Genomic DNA, 20,290 nt, shown 5'->3' with positions numbered 1-20,290 from the left:
AATTACAGGTCACAAAAGTTTAAGGAGCATAGCAGTAGCAATCACAGGATGAAGGGAAAAATTTTGGAACTGTACAGGGGGTTTTGGACCTTGTACAGGGGGGTTTGGAATTCTGTACATGGGGGTCAGGGGTTCCAAGATGGAGGGATTTGGGTGTGCCCTGTCCTTCTTCTGTCTTCTCCCTGGCATCCATGTTCAGGATGATGTTGGCTGACAGACTCACAGATTGGTTTAGAGTAGAAAGTCACTGTCTAACATAGATGATAGGTATTGGAAAGTAACTGTAAACATAATATATGTAGTTTTTAGTATAAAAGATAGCACCAGCCCGAGAGGCAGGGAGAGTGCACTTGGCTGTCCTGCTGAACAGACCTCGGCTGGGCAGAGAGAAAATATTGTAGATAAGAATTAATAAACAAGATTGAAGACTGAAAAACCTGAGAGTCCAGGCTCGTCCTTCGAATCATGGCCACCCAGAACCACTTTTCCCATATCGGGGCAGAGACAAATAACAGCAAACCCCGATACATCTGTTTGAAAATGATGGGGAACATGAGCATGAGAAGATGCTGTGAATAATTAATGCAAGTGTTAGTTCACTCTCTGACTGAGAAGGAGGAAGACAGGTTATGTGAACTCCATGCTTATTTCAATTACACGGATTAAATTACAGAGTCCCAGAGCATTAGGAACAGGTTGTTTTAATGTTGATTTGACTAGGCTGCAGAGAGGAACATCCCCTGTGAGGGACAAGTGCATTGCCCCAACTTGTGGTCCCCTCCTTTGGGTGGGTAAGTTCCCTGCAGGTGTCCACATGTAGCAAAATGGTTTTGGCTGCATTCAGTGCAGAGGCTGAGTGACTCTTGTCTGACAAGCTGACAGGTCTTTCTCTATGAGCTGTTGAGCAGGAAGAGTATGGAGATACCCAGCTAGACTGGCTCCATCATGCTCTGCTGCAGCTGCTGCCAGATGGTCTCCAGCTGCTTCATGCCAGCTCCAAATCACAGTGTTAGCATGGTTTGGTGACTGCATGCTCAGTAAGGAGAGCCCATATGGCATGTGCTGGAGTGACTGGCAGGTTTTTGCTGCTGAGATATCTTGCATCTCTCTTGCCAGAGTGTGCAGGCTTGCAGTCCATAGGCTGTGGTGTGGACATATGGTGGCTTTGGGAGGCAGAACCACAGAAACCTCCTCACCTGTGGAATGAATGTTAAAAGCCTCACAAGTTTGTGGCTTAGCAAGGAGGTAAAAATAATTGTGTACACCTGCTGGATGTTTCTGAGGGATGCTGTGTGATGGAGTGGGAAGGGACAGCAGCCTGGAGCAGGTCTGGAGTGTGTTCCCTGGCCATGCTGAAGCTGTGGGGTTGTGGTCTCCGTAGAAAAGTTGTGGTAAGTAGGGTCCACTTGTATTGCTGAAGGGCCACTTCAAGCAGCTTGAAGAGAAAGGGGCCCATGTTAATATTGATGTTGTAGACACAGTCTAGGACTTGGGGATAGGTGTTGGCAGTGTGGGCTGTAGACAGAGTCTAATGGAGAGTGACACTAAACCCTCTCTTGTAAACTATGGCAGCTGAAAGCAAGAGCCTGGTCCTTGCAATATTGTCTCCTTGCCCCTACAATTTTCCACTTTCATTGTGGAAAAAGCCTATAATTTCTCCTGTTCATGTAAGGTTGATACCACAGTCCACAGTACCCATGTTAGTAGTTAAAAAAGGAAGAGATTCCAGGATTTGGGCATTATTGCATAGGGAGAGCAGCATTTAGGGCTATATGGGGACAAAGCTGATCTGCTGGAGCTTTCTCAGGTAAAGATACACTTTCAGCTGAGGTCACAGTTTCATGAGCAAATGCTGCTAGACAAAAGTATTTGTCCTTAAACTTCACAACTGTCCCATACTGTTGCCCTTTTGTCATATCAGATTTATGGTTGGTGTGGTTATGTATAGCATCTCAGACCTAAATCAGAGGAAGAGACAGAAGATATTTGACTGTCTGCCTCTAAATATGCTTCATGCTTGTGCCATTATATATGCAATGTCACTGAAGACTAAATACTTGGCTACTTTATAGAAGAGTTAGACTTCTCTGTTTATCAGAGTTTATGCCTTAAAATCCTTGCAGTTTGTCTTAGATGCAAAGTCTAAACCAGATCACAGTCCATTTCATAAACTGTTTGTAAACATCCTTGATTAGTTTGTTCATCTCATCCTTCAAGTTTATCTACCTGTAAATTCTCTTTGAATAAGTGAATTAATTTTAAATTATTTGGATCTGCATATGTGTTTTTCCAACAGCTGTTCAATTTTTAGTCTCTAAATATAGAGTGGAAAGGGTGCTGTGTTTTGTCCTGCCCTATTGAGTGAACAGACGTGATGGACAGTTCATACACATGCTGTGGAGAGGAAGGTAGAACTGCTTCTCGTCCCAGGCAGAGCAGTTCCAGGGTTGTAAGCTCTGGGAGACCACAGGTATACTGGTGCTGGGATGCATGTGTCATCCCCAAGATGCATTCTTTCCTCTGCCAACTTTTTGGAAGCCTTTTCACTTGTTATTCATGCCAGATTTCAGTCTTTGTCAGAGCAGATGAAAATTCTGCTCAGCACACATTTCATTTCCCTCCTGGAGACTGAACTAGTTCAAGCCATGGAAGTTTCATCCCTCCTGCTTTCCCACAAGAAAAATATGGATAGCCCAGTTAGATCCTTTGGGCTCCCTGTCACAGCAAGCATTACAACGCATAGCAATACCATACTGGTTTGAATTCATGTACTTTTATGTGACTCATTATTCACTGGCATAAATAAAAGGGAGTGTCCTCTACATCACACATTAGGAATTTCAGGTATAAAAAAAAAAGTTGTTTTTTTTCTACTGTGGATTGCCTTTCTTTTTCTAGTTGTTTTTTTTTTTCCCTCTCTCTAACATAAACATAAATGGGTTTCTGAGTTGCAGCACCATGTAATCTTCTGAAGGTGTTTTTTTTTTTTTTCTTCTGTAATGTAACGTGATGACAATGATGTTGTCAGGAATGGTTTCCAAAAGAGATGGGTGGTCTGAGGATGCTTGCAGGGTGTGGGGGGCCTTGCAGCACTGTGTGATGGGTGTCATCCAAACACACCTGTCTGCGTTTAGGCTCACATCAAAAGCAAAGATCATGCTCTTGCACATAAACAAGGACCACCAAGTCATCAGACTGTAGCCCAGTTCTGTATGGATGGAATGTCTTCCTTATTACAAGTGACAAAAGCATACCATCTATGGTTCACAGAATCCATACTAAGATTTCCTTTTACTAATGAGTGGTGATCCTGATAGTAAAAACATAGGGCTGCCGCTGCCGTAAGAGCCGCCACTTCTGGCTGGCAGTGAGTCTGCTGGACCTCTGAGAACAGGTATGGTTACCAAAAGTACACTAGGCTGACCTGATGTCTTTTGGGATGCTTTGGAGGGCTGTGTCCAACCTCTGGCCTATGCTAGAGAAAGCTGCTTGTGCTTGCAGGTAAATACTGTTTTGTCTTAACTGTTTGACAAGAATTAATAGAGCTGAGGTTTACCTTCCCACAAAGTAGCTAAATGTTAGAGCCAAGCTTGGTTTCACTAAAAAATATTGAATGTACCTTACTCCATTTTGTAAGATTGTTCTTGCAAACAACTTTTTAGTAAGATGGTGTTCATGACCAGGATCTTCCACGTGATGACCATACATGAAAGGGTAAAGAAAGCGCAAAATAAAACGAGCTGGGGACTGTATTGCCTATGAGCTGGGAGAGAAGATTATAGCTCATAAAATCAAAAAGGGTGTGGTTTGAATCTGAAAAAGCTGAATCTGCACTGATTTTGGCCAAGACCTGCAATACAAGAATTTGGTGGCAGTAAAATATGTGAAACATCAGGTAAAATAAGAAAAAAGTTTGTGGTGGGTATTGACAGCCTGGGACTCCCTGCCCCACAAGGCAGCAGAAGCAGGTGGCATCAGCAGGGTCAGAAAGAGGCTACTTAAATTCATAGGCAATTTATGTGAATGTTAAAATTACATAGTAAGGACATAACCTTTAAATATTCCCAGTCTAATAACTATTGATGCTGGGAGAATACAGAAGCATGGATTCATCATAAGGCGCTTGAACTCTCCTTAAATAATATCTGCTGTTGCTACTATTGAAAACAAGATAGTCTGGATGGATCATTTGTCTGACCCTACAGAATGCTGGTTATGTTTGTTTCTGCTGTGTAGTGTTTTGAAAACCTTTTGTGTTTTTTGTTTTGTTTTGTTTTGTTTTGTTTCTATAGAGATAACCTTCTTAAATTAGAACACTTTATCTCAGTGTTTACATACAGATGTACAAAACTATATAAACTTTCTATCAAGTTTTGAAAATTCTTTACAAATCCATTTTGAAAATTCTTTACAAATCCAGAAACTTTTACTGTTTCTTTTTCCTGTCCTGGAAAGTCACTGAGTGGCTTATGTAAAATGGCTGATTTCTCTTTTGGATCTTCCAGACACAACTGGGATAACTCCATGCGGAAGGGAAACTAAAACCCAGCAGCTGATGGTAGACCATTTCTGCTATTGCTAGTAAATGTGACAAAGCAGTACTTGCAGAAATTCAGTAAATTTGTGGGATAGTTCAAATAGCCAGAAGGACCAAGTACCTTTGAAATATTTTCATATATATCCATTTTCTGAGGCATTTTCTATACTGAAAGCTGCCCAGTAAAGCCCCGTTCCTGAGCTGTGGGTAGGTGGCTTGGAAGAGTGAAGCAGAAGCTCAGTCAGGAGATGAGAAGACCATTTTCAAGTATGTAGAAGAAAACCCCTCAGACCCCTACCTTACTGAAGGTTGTACATTTATTCTCTGCTTGCAGCAATAACAAGGTGGGCAGACAAGCTTGATGCAAGTCTCCTTAAGGAAGGTGCTGGGGGAGAAGACAATGAGGGAATCCCCATGAAACTGACTTATGGTTATTTCCAACACAGCTTGAGAATTGGAGCCTGACGTGGCATTAGCTCAGTCTTTGAGGTTCAAAAGCAACAAAGCTTAGAGTTGAGTCTGATATTTTGTTGTTGTTGTTGTCAGAAGGGAAGCATTTGCCCTGGGTAGGAGCACTCTGACTGTTCTTTTCTTTAGCTTGCTGACTCAGGTCCCAGAGTTTCTGAGCCATCACTCTCTTCTTAACAGAGCTTAGCTCAGCTATTGCCTGGAGCTCTGCTGTAAAGAAAGACCTTTTTACAGACCACTGCTATAAGTGGAGGGAGTGAGGAAGGCAGGCAGGTAAATTCATGCTGACCGTAGCCATATCTTTTTAATTAAGCTGCTTGTTGAAAGGATTTACAAGGCTTCTTTTGGTCTTGTCATACTGCAGATTCTGCAGAAAAAAAAACCCAACGACATAGTGAGAGGAGACTTCTTTTGATTGACTGCTTAAGTATCGTCCAAAATGAATTAGCTGTCATACTGCATATAGTAATAATAGTTTCTGTCTTGTGATGGAGAGACTGAAGCACAACTGACTGCTGCCTGAGAGGAGCGGCAGGAAACACTGGTCCCAGGGATTTTTGGTTCTGCATTTTAGGGTGGCCTAGCTACTGATTTATTTTGTTCAGTTAGTGAGATTTGAACAGCAGCTTGCATAATTTTGCTTGTGATTTGGATGCAACATTAGAAAGACATTTGCTCTAGAAAGTATATGAATGGGTGAATTGTTACGTGATTAAATAATTAAGTGAAATTTAAAATCATTCACAGTTTACCCTTATCTCAAGGTTGATCACTCTGTGTCTGACCTGAAAAAAAATCCTTATATGCCTGCATTCTTGCTTGGTTTTTGCTTTTAATTCTAAAGTAGCATGTATTTAAAAAAAAGATATTTCTCCCTTACAAATATTGCCTTTCAGTTTATTGGCCGCTCATTTTGATAAACATAAAGATAAGAAAAACACAACCAAGGTAGGGGTAAGATTGAAAAGAAAGTATCAGTGAGATACAGTCATTATCCCAGGATAGATACCAACCACAGAGCAACTCCCCACATACTTTCTCTTTTGCTGTTGTTGGCTTCAGACCTTGCTTCATTTAAATTGCACCTGGCATACTTAGTACACATAGGTTGCAGACATTCCTGTTTCCTGTAGAGAAGCACAAGTTCGAAAAGTGCTTGCCACTCTAGCTGAGCAGGAGGGATTTCCAGTGCCAATTTCTTCTTGCAGTTAGAGAAATTACCATCTGTGTTTTCAGATGGGTTTTGCATATATCTTGTCTCTTCTTTGCAAATGATATCAGTGTCTTGCAGAATGAAACTGGGCAAGTTCTACTGCAAGGACGACCCACATGTGAGAGGGAAGTCTCAGGCAGAAGTCTTGTTGCACTAATGTATAGCAGGAATGGAGCAGTACCAGTTCTTCTTGAGTATTGCATCTCATGGGTTGGCTTGCTCTGTCAAACCGTTCTACCCTAGACCTATTTAATCACCACTTTGCACTTGCTGGATAGGATTGCAGAGCTGGTTTTTCTCCTGGAACCATTCCCTGACTACATCCATCTGAACAATTGGGAGCCCATACCCTTGGATCCTTTACAGTTCTGACCTACAGGGCTCCCACTTTTAATTCAGGTCTTAAACAACAGAGTTGTACTATCTGAACCACATTCACCCTGTGAGTAGTTCAAAATATGGTGCTGATCTGGAGCTTGCTTGGAGTGGTTGATGTGGTTGTTTGCTCTTAAGAGTCTGTGTGTCTGCGCCATGAGAAAAAAGCTACATATACGCCTAAAGCCTCCTTGCCTGGGAAGCCAGAATCTGTTTCCTTGAATCCCACAAACCAGTGTGTGCCCATCACCATTTCCACATGTGACCTCAGCCCTGGACAGGAGAACTTTCAGGACTGCTTTTCTGGGTTTAGAGCTGAGTTATATTTCTCTTCTAATTACTGTGTTGCTGACATGCTGTTCTACAGCTGCTCTTAGACCAAACCTCAACTGTTTTCTATCTTAAGTGTCTCCTGCAAGCATCAGACTGAAGTGCAAGCCTGGATTTTCTGCAAGGTCTGTACCTCTAGAGGCTTCTGCATTTCTGTAGTTCTGCTGTGTGGATGGATGTCAGAACTGATCTATACGTACTCAGATACTTCTGGTGCTGAAACACCAGAATAGGTGCCAGTGACCTAGCAAGATGCAGCACAAGAGAGAAGCAAGGTTCCTTTCCCTTGTGACTTGAACAGGATTAAGACATAGGCTTTATGTTCTGCCTAAAAAATTGCCATTCTGGAAAAACCTGTAAAAGCTGGAGTGTCATGAATGTTTGTAGAAACTGAGGATCATGTGTGTTTAAGGTTTCTGCTATTGAACCTCAGGGCAGAAGAGAGTTTGAATATCTAATGCAAAACACTTTTAACAACTGCTTCATTGAGCAATAACTCTTCATACAGCTAGTCTCTGCTTGTTTTGCATTTGCCCTAGGATCTGTAAATCACAGTATTCACAGGCAAGCATGGGTTGAGCATGTAAAAACACATAGGAAAAGAGTTGAAGACCTGGGATGGAATATACAAGCTCCTCAACAAATTTTCTTGTGTTAAGATGTCTCTGCCGGAGAATATGCTTTTCTGTAGAGGAGACTGGTTTTCCTCCTCTCTGTGTTCTAGCTGGTCTCTGGTGTTTTGCTGCGCCTCACCCACATGAGAGACTTGTGTCCAAATGCAGCTTCTGGGGTGTGTGCAGCTGGGGAATCACATGTGGCACCATTCTAAGAATGATCCATGTATGTGTTGGTGCAATTTCAGGAATTCAGTTCCCGATGTATGGCTCAAACCGCATTTTAGCAAAATTCCCTACTTCTATGAGTTTGTTGAGCTAGATCAGATACCTTCTGTACTTGAAGAGCTGTTTAATACACAGATTTTCAATTCCTGCTACATTTATTATAAAACAAACAAGCAAAAAACAGAACAAAAAAAACCCATAAATTACCCTACCATACCAAAAAACACAGGAATCAATTATTTCACTTAGCTAACAAATTATTATATTTTATGGTTTTCTTTCTTTTTTTTTAAATTTTCTTCTATCTGTTGGACTAAATTTGCTTCCTGAATTATTTTATTATTTAAGCTCAGAAGCAGCAAGTGAGTTTGCTTGAGGTACTTGAACGTGCACAGCTTTCAAATTGGCAGAAGCATACTCACAAGGCAGTTTCTACCAGGTCAATTTCATCTCTTCAAGCCACAACAAAATGGAGATCTCAGGCCTTGTTTAGATTTTCAGCACTATTTTTATTAACTTTGTGTCAATTCTCACCTCAATTACATTTGTTTCATGCTATTGGGAAGCTCTCATCTCATTTGTGCCTGCGAATGGTAACTATAAGAGATTTTACTTTTAAACCTATGATGAGGCACGCCACAGTGGGGCCTCATTTTTGTGGTTGACCCATTCCTATTTGGGACTGCACTGCACCTGAAAGAAATGTCTCCCCATCCCAGGATCCCCTCCCACCCGTCCATACCCATCCCTGGGTGCATGCTGTGCTCTCAGGTTTCCCCTTGTACAGTGTATGTAATGAAAGCAGGGAAGCATACCTGTTGTTACTGTGCTACTGAGACAGCACAGAGCTATGCTATACAAATTAGAAGTGGGTAAATAAGTTCAGTTTTCTTTACCCTTGGTTGCAATGAAAGAGGTTGATACCTTGCTAAGTGCAGCCTGCCCTGAGACAGTGGCTGTCCTGAGCTTCAGGACACATCCTGAACTTCACATGGAGGCTGGTGATAATTTTTCAATAAGCATTCACTGTGACTCAGTAAAAATTACCTGCCTTCAGCTTAAAGCATAACTTTATATCCTTATAGCAAGCAGAGGCAGGAGTGAAGCATTAAAATCTCCCTGTTTGAAAGGAAGTAGTTAATATGTTCGTAAAAGCTCACAGATCTAAAACTTCTGTCCCAGCTGCAAACTCTGCCAGCAACAGGTTGGGGTTGTTTTTTTTTATTTTTTTGTTTGGTTGGTTTTTTTCCCCCTTGATGTACAATTTTTGTTGTTGTTGTTGTTGTTTTTTTGTTTGTTTGTTTGTTTGTTTTTGTTTTTTTTTGGGGGGGGGGGGGGTTGGGTTTTTTTTTTTTCTTTTCTGCCATGCTTCATTGTTTCAGAAATTTTATAAATATCACTAGGCCTGGAATCTTGTGATGGACCTCTGTGCATCATGGCCTGTATTGGACTCCTGCCTTATATTGCTGTTCATAGCATTCCACTTATTCAATCTTTATAGCAGCTTCATGCTCTGCCCTCCACTGAACAAGAGATGGTAAATGTCAGTGTATAAGGCAGAGCTAGGGGAGGAGGAATTGCAATGAAGCTCTTTCTGTATTCTTGGAAAATGGATACCAGGATTGTACTAAAAATGAAGGTATTTGTGTTCTTGAAGGAGAAAGCAAAGCTGTATTAGCTTGTATGATGGAGCTCCGTCAGATTTTAAAGACAGCCAGCTTCTCTGTCAGTCAGTATCTCTGACTCAAATTCACATGGTGCCTGCACTCATTAATTTCTTGACTTTCTTTTACTTTGCTAATCTGCTTAGCTTTTAAATACTTGTGTGGACATACTGTCAGAGCTAAATCAAATATAATTGGAAAAATGTGACTAGTTTCTTGAGGAGTTGGGGGTCAGCAAAGCAGCGTGTTCTTCATGTGCCTAAGCTCCACCCATCTGAGTCAACAAAATAAAATGCTGTTTGGATTGTAGAAAACTCAAAGCAGACTCAGGAAGAGGCATCTCTGCAGCCCCAGATGAGTCAGATCTTCTGCCCTGAAGACGAGAGTTGTGACCAGGCTCCCTCCTGAACTGAAAGTGGGCAAGGAAGAAGAAACAGGAGCCCTACTGCAGAGCCAACAATTCTGGCTTTGCTGAGCCAGCCAGCAAACCACAGAACTGCTGCTGATTTGGCCTCTGCTTCTCATTTGGCTTCATCTCAGCAGCCACCTACCCAAGAGGACAGTGCCCTTTTTCTGTACCTGCAGCCTGAGCTTCAGGCAAATCATGCTTATTGGTTCAATCTCCCATGTGTGGGTTGGAAGAAAACATAACACCCAGAGAACCCATTGCTGCTGGAACTTGCAGTGGAGAGGTCCTGTAGCCAGATGAGCACCATTCCTGACAGCGTCTGTGCCACCTCTGGTGCCCCCACCCTGCTGGCTTCCATACCGTACTGTTGGTGTCTGGGTTTGTCAGGCAGAGATGCCTGATCTGGCTGCATCTGAGGGTTCTGCCCTCACCTCGCCAGCGGGACATCTGAGCTCAGAAAGTGCTCGCTGGTACAGTGCTTCTGTAGGTGCTCTTCACCTAAAAAATCCTCTAACCCTGCCCTCCTATGATGTTAGGTAATCTAAAACTTTATACACATGCCTGCAAATGAGGAATCTGCAGTGGTACAGGGGCGTTTAGAGACCAGATGCAAAAACGTTGAGGGCAGGCCAGAAAAACCAAGGCCAATTGCAGATCCAGTTGGTTGCATCCTCACTGACAACAGATCCGGAGGTTGTCAGAGAACCTCAGTTCAGCTTCAGTCACTTGGACACCCTTGGGGTTTGTGATAGCTTGGATGCTGATTTAAGAGAAGCATGCTGCTGCTGGGCTAAAGTTTGCATTGAAGATGAAACTTTAAACAGTCAGAAATGCCTACTGCTTAATGTACCTAACTTCTTAAAACTACATGTTTTTAACTGCTTTTTACTTGTTTGTTCCAGGTTGCATGTCTGGTTGGACTTGATGCATGGCATTTGCATGACACCAAACAGCCTAGCTGTGGACGTGTCACTGAGCAAACATGGCCTACCCAGCAAATACTAACGACAGTGCTACAGGTAACTGAACGGGAACGCTTTCCCCCTTTGGATTATTAATTAAAAGAATTCTTACATTGTGCGAGCAGGAAAAGGAAGTAATGGCAGTTTAAGGACTGAAAAACAGTTTCCTGGTAGATCAGAGCCCATCTTTTCTGCCGCCCCCCCCCACCCCCCCCACCCCCATCCCCACCTCAATAATCTTTTAAATATTTATAGTGTGCAAAGTAGTTTGGGAAGACTTAAGGGCTGGCATCAGTCATTCAGCATGCAGTGTCCTCTTCTCTCAAGGACCTAGAGGGGTTTACTTTAGACTCTGGGAGGCCTAGGGCTTTGCTGCGAATCATGTGGCTGTTACACTGAGTCTGTAATAATTTGTGAGATTAACCAGCTCTTAATGCATCAAGTCCCCAGCCCTTCCTGGTCACCCTTACTGATCAATCTAATTTTTGTTGCTTGCTTCTCCGCAAAGCATAAAAACATTTCTCAAGCAATATCCTGAAGAGGTGTTAACTTTTTTATTTTTAAGAACTTCCTGAACTGTCTGTTTTGGTGATGTGATACTCCATGGTATAGATTGCTTGGCACGTTCAAAGGTTGCTGAAGAGGGCTGGCAGGTCAGGAGGGGGCAGAAATTTCAGAACAACTGGTAACAGCACAGCAGTAGTGTGCCTCCTGTGGTTATGTCAATATTTTCCTCTTCTGATCACTGCACAAACACAGTTTTAGCCCACTAAAGCTGAGGCTGTTACAGTAGGATTACACGGAAAATGTCAAGTGCATGGCAGGAGTTTGTGGATTGCTCACTGTGCTCACTGTAGAATTATTCTAATTAGAGCATGGGATTAAAGCATTTTGTGTGCAGGATATGGAGTTTATGTGCATAGTTTATGCACAGAAACTATGTGCAGTTTACTCAAAACAAGAAGTGTTTTTTAAAGGCTAGTGAAAGTTGAATAAAATCTTTGGAATTACTATTATATGTTGTTGATTTAAGATTAAATTTACCAATGTTGTTAAATCTTGAGACTGCTGAGATAAAATATTTCTATTCCCTTCCCCCACCCCATTTTTATATAATTAGAAGTATATTCTTTAAGATAGAAACCATATCCTTTTGTAATCTTCAGTAATCCTTTTGAGAAGGTGGACTGCAAAACCTCTGGTGTGTGACTTAACTGTAGCTGTTTGCTGCCTAAAGCCCCCCATGTAACTTGACTTTTATTTGTAATATGCCTTTAACTTAAGTCATGTGGAAAAATCTCCTCTGCTTACAAGGAAAGAAAAATTGTGCATGGAGTGTTACTGATTGCTTTACTAATCTTTTTTCTCCCTTCAGTAGAATTGTCTGTTGAAAAAGTTGGTGGGCTGATGTGTAAGTCTAAAAGAAGCTAAATGCTAAATGTAGTTATTGAAAGATGAAGTTTTAGTTTCAGGATTGTTATGCAAACCAGGCTTCTTGCTGGATAAAGCTGTTTGTTCCCTTATTCGTAGAAAGATGCTGTAATAAATTACAAGCATTTAATTCAGAACTAAATTGGACAACATTTTGCAGATACTGTCAGGACTTGTTGGCTTTGCAAACCCTTGAGGCCGGTGTTCTAACATGCAGCTATGTACGCCCGTGTCTCCAAATCCTCAGCAGTTCATAATAGACAAAATATTGGGAGGCAAATACCTGTGATTTGTTGTGCTGCTATGCTGCCTGGGAGAGAATGCCTTTGGATGAGCAGGAACTGATCTGGGCGTTGGACGTATTGAAGCAAGTTTCTTAATTGCATGGAGCTCTACAAGTGGAAAGACAAACTTCAGGGGTGGTGTTTTCTGCGCCCTCTGAATCAATCAGCAGCAGGAAAAAGAACTAGAAAGACTTGTTAGGGACTACTAAGCCGCATTTATGTTACTTGAATATTTTGGCAAGTCTGACCACATGTTCAGCTTCATTCAAGTATGAAGTGACTAAGAAGCAAGCAGTGGTTTGCTTTGGTTAACTCGAGAATGTGAGTACTTGCACTATCAAATAATTATGCCTATGTGCTATTTCAATAATTTTTTTTCAGTGTACAAGCTTATATGGACTGCAGCTGCTGCAGATGAAATCTGTAGAGGAATGCTTGAGTTTGGAACTTGTTTCCAGGAAAGGATCTAGCTATTTTGCATTTGTATAGAGATTTTTTTTTTAAGGGATATTTATGGGAAGTAGATTTGCTGTAAATATTTTAGTGAGTGTGTATAGGAGATAAACTACAAAGCAAGTGATGACTTTATAATGAAAGCACCTATCATAAGTTTCTCCGTCTCTTGCCTATCTCAGTAAAGACATTAACCTTAAATGTGGTGAATAAATGACAGAGTCTGTGATTTATGCTTCAGTACTGTTTGTCAATAGTTTGTTTGCTGCTGACTTCAAAATTTTATTATCTGTTCACAGTTTCATTGCACAGAGGTCTGTGTTTCTTTGGCTGCAAGCTTATTTGTTCTTTTTTATCCAATTTGGAAGTGACTTCTTACTGATTTTGGACTAGGTTGTCAAAGCTGTGCTGTCTGCTCTGAACAGCTAAATAAATTAGTGCTCGCAGAAAAATTTGCTGTATTTTATGAGCTGCTGGATAGTGTTTAGTTATAAGTTCTGGATAACTGTTTAGACTCTTCCCTAGTGGCATTCGAGCTCACTGCTCAGTCCAGTAAACTCACCAGGGTTAAGGAATGTAGTGCAAGTCCAGAGCATGCTGTGCAGTCATCCAAGAAGCTGCCTCAGGAGCTGGGAAGTACCCTCAGTCTGTGGGGAGCTATTGGGAGTCTGCAGTTGGTTTGGTACATGATACAAATTAATTTCTCTTTGCATAGTACAAGAAAAAATAAATGAGGTGATTGTTTCTCTAAATAGTATTAGTGTCTCCATTAACTGCTGGGTGAAACTTCCAGTAATTGTTAGCTTCTGTGCTTGCTAGGACTGATGCATAATTCATCTATTTAATAAGGCTCTGCTAACATTTCTGTAGTGATATCTGTAGAAATGTCTTTCAGTCTGCTGCAAAAAGCCCAGTGCATGAGCAGAAAACTTACAGGGCAGTTTGGAAATAGCTCTGGATGGATTTTCATTCCGTTCACTAGCAACCTCTTTGTGAAAACTTTCTTTTCAAAACACATGCTCTGAAAGGCACTGCGTGAAATAAACTTCCAGTCTAATTCTATTTATTCTGATGTGGAAAACAAGGAAGCAGCAAAACAAACATACGAGACTGATTTAGAAAAGATAAAGGACTAAAAACTGGTTTTGTCACTAACCATAATAAAAAACATGTTTTATTTGACTTCCCTAAGCACCTCATTCTCTATGTCCTGAGACTGTAGAACTGTTAGTCGTTTCTTAACAGACATAAAAAAGCATTTCCATTTTTTTTGAGTAGGATGGGCTGCAGGGGTCAGTATAGCAAGGCTGTTTATTGCACAAGCCCTTTCTTTACTTTTGCTGTAAAGCAAATGCATATTATTTTCTGTACATAGGGTCAGAGATTTCCCTGCTCTTTTCTGTTTCCTCCCTTTTGTCTCTGCCTTCTCCTCAGTCTAGTGTACGGACTTATGTTTCCATGTCTTCCCACTCCATTTTTAACGTACTTCTCTACATACAGCATTCTGCACATATTAATTTGAACTGTTGACCTGCATGTTTAACTCTGCTCAATGCTTTAGATTCCTGCACAGTTCTTAAAGCAGTGGCATTGCAGCAGCTGAACATCATCTTTACTGTTAGTCTCCTGGCACCTGTAAAGCAAGGAACTGGTGCTGGGACAGCCAGTCTGCGGTTGTCAAGTGTCTTTCCTCCCAGGGTACTCTTTTCACTTGCAGCTGGTCTGGGCATTCACCTCCTTTCCTTGCAGCAAGCCAGGGCTGTGGGACCACAGGTGCTTTGTTGAGAAATACAAATCATATCTGGACCTCTATGTTTTCTCTGCAGCAGCCTGGCATCCTCTAGTTATTTTGTATGTGCACACCTACACTGTGGGCTTCTGGTCAGATTTTCTTTGTATCTGAGCAGTTTTCTTAACTCCTACATGAAGTTATAACTATACACCAGTTAGTCAGAGAATGAGGCCATTACGAAAAGCTGCTGCCTGAATTAATGTTTGAGATACTAACGTCATCATGACTCAAAGACCAAATGTTTAATAAATGTGTTTTCCATCTGCTGGTATATAAATGCTTAAGCAACTGTTGAAAAGTATTATGAAAACCCCAGTTAACTTATTAACCCTTTAAATTGAGGCCAGTAAATAAAACATTTACTTAGAGCAAATGTTTTTATCACACATGTCCTTTGCATTGATTTGTAACAACTCTTACCAAAGATTTGCAGACACACTTTTCTTTCAGTTACTGTATTATTTGATTTACAGTCTCTCCTTTGATTTAATTTTCCTCATTAATTTTAGGTAATATGCACAGAATTTTGCATTATTTCTAGCCTTAAGATGTAAATATAGTCTAAGCAGAAAGTGTGCACCAGAACATTACCACTGTGACTAACTTTAGGAGAATATCCACCATTCTTCATTACAGACCATCCAGCTGGGAACTTACTGACCTAAATGAGTTAGCTTTGAAAGTGTTTGATTGCCAGGTAGTAGTCCATCTGCTGGAGCCTTTCTTCCTGAGTAGTGCAGGTGCCTGCCCTGGGAGCCCAGCCACCCTCACTGCTTCCTGCACAGTGGCTGTCACTGTGGTATGGCTGCAGTGCTACTGGCACACCAAGCTCTGTGCTCAGCAGCCTCTGAGTTTACTTCGTTTAGCAGATGCAAGTGACCAGGATTCAGGAGAGTTTGTCTTTTTACTTAATCAGTCATGCAAGGAAAATTTGTTTGAGTCAGGACTGTGTGATGACAGACTATTTAAACCTATTCCTCCCCTACCATGCTCCCTGCTCCAAGACTGTTTCCAATAATTTTCAGAATTAATGGAGATGGGTGTATGGCCAAGTGTGTGTTTTAGTAGCTGGTGAAAGGCTCTTGCCATCAGGAGAGCCTGCTCCACTGGCCTGCAGTCTTGAGCTTTTGGGATGGGCAGATAGCTGTCACTGGGATCCAGCTCCTGCCTCACCCACAAGTGATCTTGTGAGTCACTCTGGTGGTGCCCACTATTTAAAAACAAGCTAGGGTGGGACCCTGAAATCTATGGGGAGAAGGGTGAGTGAGCCTCCAGTGATTTCACATAATCTCTATCACAAATCGTATCAAAATTTTCATCAGTATGCTGTAGTACATTCACTGATGCCAGATCTGCCTTAGGGACAGATAGCTGGAGCTGAAGCACGTGATCTCACAGGGAATGCCATCTTTTTACTTGAATTAATAATTGCTTCTGCAACTGCTAATTGATGACTGTAATCCAAGGATGCATTTGCCTCTGCAACAGAAAGCTTAAAAATTCACTTATATTTGCCCAAGTTAAAGGCCTTTATGAGACTGCAGAGGGCCAGGGACCACACGTCTTCTTTTACTCAGAACTTGTTGCCCAAAGAACATGCTACAGGTCTGATTCTGGATTTTGGTGGAAAGGTAGGGGTCAGGAAGAAGTTACAAAGGATAAAATAAATGCAGTATCATTGAAAGTCTGGGGACATAGGAGTCTGCCCTGGGTAGCCCAGTCCTTAGAAATGGAAATTGCATGTGGTGGGAAAAAGATGGCCCAAGACACAAAACAATGACATGCAGATGCTGATGCTCTGCAGGAGGCCAAAGTGGCCTTGGGAAAAAGAACAGGTTTAATTGATCTGTCTTTTTTGTCAGAGATTACTGCAGCTGTGTCTTTTTCTGGATTACCTTCTGCAGATGCCCAGATTCTTACATCTCACCTAGGCAGAGGACTGTGTTCTTTCTCTCTTATGGAAGCTTACTCATGGAGCAATGCAGGCTTTCCCTCTCTGGGATGTTGCGAATCACTTGTGTGGGCAGCACCTGGATGTTCTCATGTGGCCTGTTGCTGCTCCCTGTGGAAATACATGCCCTTTACACCCTGGGAGGCAGCTAAGGGTGCTCATCTTTTATTTTAAAGTTTTCTACGGACTCGTCAGGCATGTGTTGCTGTTTGTGGTACCATGCAGCCTTACTGAAATAGAGATTAACAGTGATAAAACCCCCAAGTTCTCGTGGTGGAAGTCACTGCTTTGCACTGTCTCATGGCAGCAAGGGTGAGGGTAAGGAGCAAGGACCAGAAACAGGACAGGCACATGTCACAGGAAAAACACCAAGAATAAACTTTTTCCAGACTTGAAAAATTATCCTCTCTTCATTGTCTGCCTTTCCCCACTTACAAGACACACTACTCGGTAAATTTTCCCCAAACCTATTCTACAGTATTCCCTACTTTCCAGATTGTTCTGCAGAAAACAGTTAATGAATAATGCATATGAATCTCCTCCCTGTGGGAAGGGAAGATATTTTGTTCTCTTTAAAAGGATATGGTCCCTCAGGAAAATTACTTGGATGAAAATAGCCTGATGACAGTTGCTTGTTCGTCTGTTTGTAAACATGTGAGTGCCTGCATTTAGACATGATGCTTACAAAAGGGTTACTGCTGGAGTAGAAGTCCTTGAGAAGCTTCTTGTAGTGGCCACCTCTCTCCTCCCCCTCTTTCGAGCCATTTGTAAGGGCTTTGTATTAAAGATGACAGAAGGGCAGCCCTTCCTGTATCATGTTTTCAGAGCACTTTTAAGGGCTGAGGGAGCACTTGGACTTCACACGTTGGCATTGCTGCTGTATCTCCATTTCCTTCCTCTGGTAATATGACTCCCCTTGGTATCAGAGTACTATTCCTGCTAGGATGTCCCAGTGTAACCAGCTCTGAGCTTTGGGACAGCAGCATGCTTGTGTTCATCCTCCTCTTTTTATTTCTGCCATTCTCTCCTCTGATTTCATCCAGAAATTACACTTCCTACATTGGCAGAAAGCAGTGGTTGACTGCTGCTTTGGGATATAAGTTGGTGTGTCTGGGGGGAATTAGCAGATCAACCAGATCCAAAAAGGGCTGTCCTGCTCCCTATCTCTCTAAAACTCTTTAGAGCATATTCTCAGTCTCTTGAGAATTTTCTTCTGACTCTTCACGCAGACTTTGACAACAATAAATGCCCAGACGCTGGGAGAAGTAGGTGAGTGTGCAATCTAGTCGTACTCTTTCATGTTTTCTGTCTGTCCTTCCCTACCTTTTGCAAAACCTTCCTACCTGTAGGAGAAGGTAATGTGATCCTTACCCCTTCTCACAATCCATCTCTTTATTTTGCCCAGTGTCTCCTCCCTAGTTATCCTGCACTGTAATTAATGTTTTATGTAACTGTTTCCTCTTTTTAAAATTAATATTTTCCTGTATCTTTTTTCTTCATAACAATATGTTGATTTCCTTCAACATATAAGGGTCTGTCTGATATTTTTGCCCTTCTGTATTTCTTTGAAAGTTGGGGGGGGGGGCAGGGGGGAAGACAGGGGACACAGACTTTTTAATATCTGGGTTTGGAGGTTTGGTCAGATTAGGATGAGGATCAAATTACCTGATAATTGGGAGCAGACTGTATTCCCTATGTAAACCAGACATCCCTTGTCTGGAGTTGCCTCTTACTGCTGAGGGGCATGTTGGTGTATTCCTAGCCCCCTCCCTACCCTTGCTTCACACCATCAACCTCTCTGCCTGGAGCACTGTCATATGGTTTGCAGATCAAGCAATAGAAAAGAAACACTTGTGCAACTCTGCTGCTGTTACTGGAATTTCAGGTCTAATACTAGTAAATAGGTCAATTTTTAGCACTTCAGCTACACTCCTGTCGTAAATCTAAAATGTGCAGCTTTCAAAAAAAACCAGTACAGTGCAAGAAAATAAAGTGAAGCGCATGGTTGAAAAAAGTGGACTAATATTTGCATATGACACAAGCATAAAGGCAAGATCAGGGCAGTCAGGTTTCAAGGACTTACAAATATCACCAGGGTTTTTTTACTTCAGTAAGTCTATACCTAAGTCCTTTCTCCCCCGTCCCTCTTCTCCCCTCCCTTCAGCAGAACTGTGATTCCTAATTTTAGATATCTTTTTCCATATCGTAAGTTATGAAGTTAAAAAGGCATTCCTGTCTAGAAGCATTTTCTTATCTTCCACTCCTTTTGTCTGTTTTCTGTATGTGGAGACAGATGGCTGTTACATAGCTTTTAAGATTGTCAGGACCCAAGTGTGCTTGCATGGCTGTGCATCCACTGCATCACCCCTTAGACTTTCAGCATTCTCCCTCATCATCATTAGTTACAGTCCTATTCCCTTTCCCTCCCTCAAACAGTGTGTCTGCCATCCAGGACACCTGACCTTCCCTTTTTGCTCCCTAATACTCATTGCCTTTTTCCAGTGCTTGATTTCACCCCAGTTCTCTCCAGGGATGCAAAGGGACTTCTCCAAGTCTGTACCCTGAAGAGTGTAGGTGATACCCAACCTTCTTCTGCCTATGCTTCCTCACAACCCATTTTCAGTGCTGTGGAAAAAGCAACGTTGACAGTTTGGAGAAAATTACTTATCTGTCCCTTTACAGAGAAAAGTTGTAAGACTACAACTCTGAAAACATAAATGTGGCTCAGCCACACCGTCTCAGCCCACAGAACAAGTCACCACCACAGCAGCAGGAGAGATATCTCTCTGTGAAATTGTATGTAGCATTTCCTCATCCAGTCCAGCTTTACTGTCCATCATCAATCCTGCTACTGTGTGATGTACTGCATACACTGTTTATCAGTTTATCGGTCACATGGCACATTAACAGGACATGTATTCTTGCCCATGGATCCCAGTAGGCAGGTCCTGGTAAGCTGACCTATCTCCTTCTCCGACAAGGTGACTTTCTTACTGGATGAGGAAACAGTTGTGGATGTTTCAACCTAGGCTAACTAAGGCTTTTGACACTGTTTCTCTCACACAGTTTAGAGGCAACAACAACTCCAGCAGGAGTGTTGATCTGCTGGAGGGCAGGAAGGCTCTGCAGAGGGATCTGGACAGGCTGGATCATGGGCCAAGGCCTGAGGTGTGAGGTCCAACAAGGCCAGTGCTGGCTCCTGCCCTTGGGTCACAGCAACCCCAGGCAGTGCCACAGGCTGGGGCAGAGTGGCTGCAAAGCTGCCCACAGGAAAAGGAGCTGGGGGTGCTGCTGACAGCAGCTGAACATGAGCCAGCAGTGCCCAGGTGGCCAAGAAGGCCAATGGCATCCTGGCCTGCACCAGCAATAGTGTGGCCAGCAGGAGCAGGGCAGGGATTGTCCCCTGTACTCAGCACTGGGGAGGCCACACCTCAAATCCTGTGCTCAGTTCTGGGCCACCTACTCCAGGAAGGATACAGCAGTGCTGGAGGGAGACCAGACAAGGGCAGTGGAGCTGGGGAATGGTCTGGAACACAAGTCATTTAAGGAGAAGCTGATGGAGCTGGGGTTGTTTGGCCT

The 20,290-nt window shown here is 42.4% G+C and overlaps 1 protein-coding gene across 2 annotated transcripts in view; it reads left to right on the top strand.

Moving 5' to 3' along the window:
* KANK1 (KN motif and ankyrin repeat domains 1) overlaps positions 1–20,290 on the top strand; it is a 130,107-nt gene that overhangs the window by 69,498 nt on the left and 40,319 nt on the right. For both annotated transcript variants that reach the window (XM_041426912.1, XM_041426914.1), the window contains exon 3: positions 10,741–10,857. In XM_041426912.1, the coding sequence (XP_041282846.1) occupies positions 10,821–10,857 (37 nt within the window). In that variant the 5' untranslated portion in view covers positions 10,741–10,820. The remainder of the gene's footprint in view (positions 1–10,740; positions 10,858–20,290) is intronic.

This window comes from Onychostruthus taczanowskii, unplaced genomic scaffold (genome assembly GCF_017590055.1).
Source record: "Onychostruthus taczanowskii isolate IOZ18803 unplaced genomic scaffold, ASM1759005v1 scaffold96, whole genome shotgun sequence".
Lineage (NCBI taxonomy): Eukaryota > Metazoa > Chordata > Aves > Passeriformes > Passeridae > Onychostruthus > Onychostruthus taczanowskii.
This window is presented reverse-complemented; position numbering and strand designations above follow the sequence as displayed.